Source organism: Corylus avellana, chromosome ca9 (genome assembly GCF_901000735.1).
Source record: "Corylus avellana chromosome ca9, CavTom2PMs-1.0".
Lineage (NCBI taxonomy): Eukaryota > Viridiplantae > Streptophyta > Magnoliopsida > Fagales > Betulaceae > Corylus > Corylus avellana.
The window spans coordinates 19,704,479-19,710,549 of record NC_081549.1 but is presented as its reverse complement, the minus strand read 5'-3'; the positions used below and the strand labels follow the sequence as shown (position 1 = coordinate 19,710,549).

Sequence of the window (6,071 nt, the reverse complement as noted above, 5' to 3'; positions counted from 1 at the left end):
GGGCGGATCCCTGTCAAGTCCCGACGAGGTTCTGGGTGGGTCTTGGCAAGGCCCTTCGATTTAAGAATGAGATGCTCATAGTCGGAAAATGGTTTACGGTTTTTAAAACCGTAAACCATTTTTTGAAAATTAAAAAAGATTTTTCGATCAAAAGGAAAATATTTTTCGTTGACCACTATTTTACGTCGAAGTAAACACCGTAAAATACAGAAATCATTTTATGGAAATCATTTTAAGTCGAAATAAATGGAGCCTAAGAGCATCTGCAACGAGCTCCCTATTTCATGAGTTTCGCTAGAAGTTGTTGAAAATTCACAAAAAGGGTAGTTTACCAAGCTCTCTATTCTTTCGCCATTTTGTGTTTTGTCAAAATCTCAAACAAAAGTTTCACCAAATGCTTTGTTCCCATTTTAATATTAATATTAAAATGGGAACAAAGCATTTAATATGCATCTCCAACAGCCGCTGCCTTGCATTTTGTTCCACGGGAGCTCCTGTGTCTTGACGAAGAAGAAGAAAAGAATTTTGTTCCTTGGTTGTAAGAAATGAAACCCTAAATCCCCTTTTCTTTTTCACTCAAAATAGAAGTAAAAGACTCAGTTTCTTGGTCAATCGTTGGAAAATGGATCAAAGATATATCAAACCTTTGGGTCATGAAAGTTTTGACACTGAGGAACCAAGAAAAGGTATGAGATTGGTTGATTGATAGCAATTGCCTTGGATGTTTCGAATTAGAGATCGGTTGAAATTGGGTATCTATCATGAGCTTCAATCTTGGGTTTGTTGTACTGAACCATTAGAATATATATATATATATATATATATATATATATATATATATATATATATATATATATATATATATATATATATATGACTATTGAAAGTTTTGACAACATTTGACAAAAAGATGAACATGTTGATGACAAGCGAGCCCCTGTTATAAATTTAACTGCACAATCGTAAAGCTTTGGTTTTTATTTCTTGGCCGGTAAAGAAAATTTAGCTAAATCTGAAATTGGTTTATTCCGTTTCATGGCAGTTGAGTTGAACCAACTAGAACCAATAAAAATAAATATTTAAATAAAGTTGAGAAATATTTAGTGAGTTTGTTGTGTGGTGATTTTAAAAAGTAGTTAGCTAAATTTAAAAATAAAAGAAATAAAAAGTGAGTTTTTTAGTAAAGTTATAACTAAAAAATAGAGAGATTCACTAGAAATGCTCTAAAATAACCAAGTTTAGGGAACATTCAAACTCTTAATACAATTGTGTATGTACTAACTACCGAAAGTTAATTAATTAATTTGCTTACTAAGTTCCTATACTAATGCGATTTGAGATTTTATATTATTAAGTTATTTGAATAATATAAAAATTTAAACAGCCTCCTTAAAGAATAGTGTTGTAGCGCCTGTCCACTTGCTCAGAATGAGTGAATCACACATCTTAAGCTATTTGAAGCAAATGAATCTATAAAAATAATAAAAAAAAATTAAATTGATGAACATGTTGGGTACAACCGTACAAAGATCTTTGTTATTTTTACATAAGAGAGTGAGCTCTTAACGTATTTTTATACCCCTTATCATAAATCAATGTAACTACATAGAATAGAATGATTTTGTATTTATTTTTTTCTAAAAAAAACAATTTAAGTATATTTGTCAATGTATTTTGAAGGGTTTTTTTTTTTTCTTCTTTTAATTGAAAAGGTGTGTTGATGCAACATAACAATAAAATTAAATTTTATAATTTTATTGAGTGTTTTTAGGATCGAGCAAGTACGATAAAAATAAATGAAGAGAAGAGAAGAAGGTACTAAAGCTTTGAAAATATGCAGAAAAAACAGCCATAATCAATTTACTCCGCCGTAAAGCACGTTGTAAATATATATATATAAAAGAAATAATAAGAAGAGAGGTTGAAAAGTATATAAAAAGGCAAACGTGAAGGCGACAAATTACAGGGACTGGGTCTACTGGGACTGGGTCATGAAATGCTATGCAGTTCTTGAGGGATTTCTTTCGACTTCCATCAACGACGACAACGACAAATTTTGAATGAAAAAACAGGTTAAATATTTTCTTTCTTTTATTCCTCATAATATACAATATTTTTTTCCTAGGATTCCCATGGAAGGAAGAGAGATGTCTACTACGAGAGAAACAATTCAGGACCCCTTCAAACCCTGGAAATACCTTCTTTTCCCAACAATCAGAGCCGGCTATGCCTTTTCTGTCTTCTTCACCGTCGTTTCAATCTCTTTCATCTGCTACTTTGCTTTCTCCGCCCACATCCTCGGTTGCCCGGAATGCCACAGAACTGTTTCAATCACCAACAAGAAGGACACTGACGTTGATATCTTCGCCGCTCACGAAAAGACAAATATATCCCATATTCTGTTCGGCATCGGAGGCTCCGCTAAGACGTGGAACAACCGCCGGCATTACTCTGAGCTTTGGTGGAAGCCTAACGTCACCCGCGGGTTCGTTTGGCTCGAGGAGAAGCCTCCGGGCGGCGTGACTTGGCCTGTGACCTCGCCGCCATACAAAGTGTCCGGGAATACGTCCAGGTTCAAGTACAGCTGCTGGTACGGCTCGCGCTCTGCGATCCGGATTGCGCGCATCGTGAAGGAGAGCTTTGAGTTGGGGTCGGAAAATGTGAGGTGGTTCGTGATGGGCGACGACGACACGGTGTTTTTCACCGAGAATTTGGTGAATGTTTTGCAGAAATACGATCATAATCAAATGTATTACATCGGTGGGAATTCTGAGAGCGTGGAGCAGGATGTGACGCACTCGTACACGATGGCTTACGGCGGTGGTGGGTTCGCCATTAGCCACCCTTTGGCCGCCGAGCTCGTCAGGGTTCTCGATGGCTGCATTGATCGGTACGCCACTTTCTACGGCTCCGATCAGAAGGTCCAGGGCTGCTTGAGCGAGATTGGCGTACCAATCACCAAAGAGCTTGGTTTTCATCAGGTCTGATTTAATTTTAATTTTAATTTAATTCTTCCAATTCCAAACTTAATTAATTATCTCTGAATAAATTTAATTAAATTTCAGATCGATATACGAGGAAGCCCGTACGGTTTACTAGCGGCGCACCCATTAGCGCCATTGGTGTCGCTGCACCACCTTGACTACGTCCAGTCTCTGTTTCCAAACGTGACGCAGAAAGACTCGGTCAGGAAGCTAATCACGGCTTACAAAACGGACCCGGCTCGGACCCTGCAGCAAACTTTCTGTTACGACCCGAGACGCAACTGGTCCGTCTCGGTGTCTTGGGGTTACACCGTTCAGTTGTTCCCGTCGTTGGTGACGACTCAGAAGCTCGAAACGGCGTTTCAGACGTTCCGGACGTGGAAGGGTGGGACCAACAAGCTCTTCACCTTCAACACACGGCCCGTCAGTGCGGACCCGTGTGAGCGACCGGTTATCTATTACTTGGACCGGGTTGAACGGGTCGGTCAGGGTGGGACACTCACCACGTACAACAGGTCCGTCAACAGGTGGGAAGAGGTGTGCGAGCGGGGCGAATACGCACGTGCCTTCGCCGTCCGGTCTTTCAACGTCACAGCTCCCATTTTCAACCCTGATTTGTGGAAAAAGGTGATATTTTGTGTGCATTATTCTTTGGTAGATAAAAATTGCACCAAAACTAGACGTTTTCTATTTTGTCTCTCCTGCATTGATAAGACTCACATGCTTTTTTTTTTTTTTTTTTTTTTGGAAAAATTACAGTTTACTCTCTTAAAGTTCACAGCGTTTTTCAATTCAAATATCAAAGTTTCAATTTTTGCAATCCACCCTCACAAAGTTTCAATTTTTTTCAATTCCACCAATATTATCTCAAAATTCTCATATTGCCCATAATTTTTATTTTATTTTATTTTATTTTTTTTAAAAAAAAAAACTAAATTTAGGGGTACAAAAATGACCAAATGGCCAAAGGGGTAACTACGGCCACCCCGATTTTTTTTTTTTTTTATAAAAAATAAAAAATAAAAAATTAGGGACAATATAAAAAGTTTTGAATACAATTGGTCAAATTGTAAAAATTTAAAATTTTAAGAGGGTAAATTACAAAAATTAAAATTTTGGTGTTTAAATTAAAAAATAATGTCAACTTTAAGAAAGATAAACTGTAATTTTCTTTTTTTTTGGGAGGGGGAGCTTAACCCTATAATAATTGTTAAACAATAAATTATTAAAAATTCTAATCATGATTTGATAGATAAATGATTTAATTGTCATTTAAAATGACGGGGAATTTAGTTGATCGACATTCTGTGGTGGGTCACCCGATTTGGAGGACCTAAACAACTTCAACTGCTTCAACATCATGGTTAGACAGATCTTTGTCGAAGTGGTGTAGGTAGAATGTGGCCTTAATTTAGGAATGTTGTTTGGGCACGAATACCAATTCAAAAATATTATCGTACATTTCGTGGACGATCGTACGTCCAACAATTTATGCGCAATTGTTGCAGCATATGATAAATAAAGTTAGCTAGCTAGGCCGGTTTGAATATTTTTTGTCTGATTTTATGGAGTTTTTGGCCGTGGTGATTGATTAGTGCCTAATTTGTTGGAGATTATTGATTAATGTGTAGGCGCCACGTAGACACTGCTGCGACATTATCAACGGTTCAGATTTGGTGGTTGAGGTCAAGATCAGAGGCTGCAATCACTTTGAGACTGTGACTCCTCCATAGTAGTTGTCTATAAGTATTGAAGTTAGTGACCTACTTTTTTTCTTTCTTTCTTTTTTTCTTTATTATATGAGAGAAGTTAGTCCACCATGTAAGGTACTGTTTGTATAAAAGAATTAATTAAGTCGATCTCCTCACCATATAGATACATGATATTGAGTTTTATACATATGACCCATATGTTATTTTTGTTTTTGTCTTTGTTCTTTCTTTTTCTCTTGCTCTTTTTATCCAAAATGCATTTAAGGTCAACATGCTCTAAACAACAATTTTCTTCAAATTTTAAAGGAAAAATTAGAATAATATTTATAAACCCACAGTTTAATTAAGAACACTAGAAAGTACACAATGAGAGAGATTATCACTTCTTAACACACACAATCACTCACATTATTATGCAATTCTCTAATGTCTTAAACCATCCGATGAAGGGCTATATATAGCCTCACCCTTATTGATGAGTCTTATTCCATAGACCAAGTCAGGTAAATTAATGCCTGTCAATGTAAGTATATATTAAGCCAAAAGTTATGGTAATAATTGGCTGAGGCATTTTTAGCAACATGATTTTTAAAGCACGTCGAGGGGTGCACGTACCCACATTGGATTGTAGCTATTGTGGATCCGGCAATTTCTTTAAAATTGCCGTGGATCTTCATCCCCAACAACTCTTGCAAGATAAGTTGGAGTGGGTATGATACGACTTGTAGGAATTGCAAGAGGAATAGACAGCAATTACAAAAGGGTTTCCTCTTCCACATAACCCAAACTAGAAGAAATGGCGACCAACACAAGATGGCAAGTTTTTGGAACATTAAATGAAGTAAATCTTAAGTGTGTAGGCCATTTACTCCCTAAGTAAATGCAACATTTTAATTTAGTCATTTGAAGCTATTTGCAAATTTCAATTGAATTTTTTTGTGTGTTCCCTATGAGCATCCTCAATGAACTCTTTAAAATCAACTTTTTAGCTAAAATTTTGTTAAATTTTACAAAAAGCAAGCTCTATCAAGCTCTCTATTCCCTTCTTCATTTTAAAGCTTATCAAATCTCTCCTCACATTTAGAGAAAAAAATCATTTTTCTACTCTATTTTTTATGTTTTTATATTTCCCCCCACACTTTCTTTTTCTCTCATCACATCTATGACATGTAAATATAATAGAGTAAAATTTATAGAGTTTATTATTTGATACTTTTGAAATAGTTACTAGTTAAATTAGAAAAAATATATTTTTTTGCTAAAATTTAGGGAAATCTTAGAGAGCTTGTTAAGGATGCTCTAACATCCGTTTGCTTAAGATAGGGGTTAAATATAGACGGGCCTACTTATGTATAAATGGACTTGGAAACTCTAA

The 6,071-nt window shown here is 35.9% G+C and overlaps 1 protein-coding gene across 1 annotated transcript; it reads left to right on the top strand.

Annotated features, from left to right (window-relative positions):
• Positions 1-1,995: 1,995 nt before the first annotated feature.
• On the top strand, positions 1,996-4,836 carry LOC132161943 (uncharacterized). The gene is made up of 3 exons (XM_059572168.1): positions 1,996-2,981; positions 3,066-3,611; positions 4,616-4,836. The coding sequence occupies exons 1-3, from the start codon at positions 2,061-2,063 to the stop codon at positions 4,715-4,717; spliced, it is 1,569 nt and encodes a 522-aa protein (XP_059428151.1). The 5' UTR covers positions 1,996-2,060; the 3' UTR covers positions 4,718-4,836.
• Positions 4,837-6,071: the final 1,235 nt, after the last annotated feature.

What these genes read in the sequence shown, in the direction of transcription:
- LOC132161943 (XM_059572168.1), top strand. Translation starts at nt 2,061, where the DNA reads ATGAAAAAACAGGTTAAATATTTTCTTTCTTTTATTCCTCATAATATA. An exon ending in AAGAGCTTGGTTTTCATCAG is followed by an intron (nt 2,982 to 3,065) that starts GTCTGATTTAAT and finishes ATTAAATTTCAG; the next exon opens with ATCGATATACGAGGAAGCCC. An exon ending in ACCCTGATTTGTGGAAAAAG is followed by an intron (nt 3,612 to 4,615) that starts GTGATATTTTGT and finishes ATTAATGTGTAG; the next exon opens with GCGCCACGTAGACACTGCTG.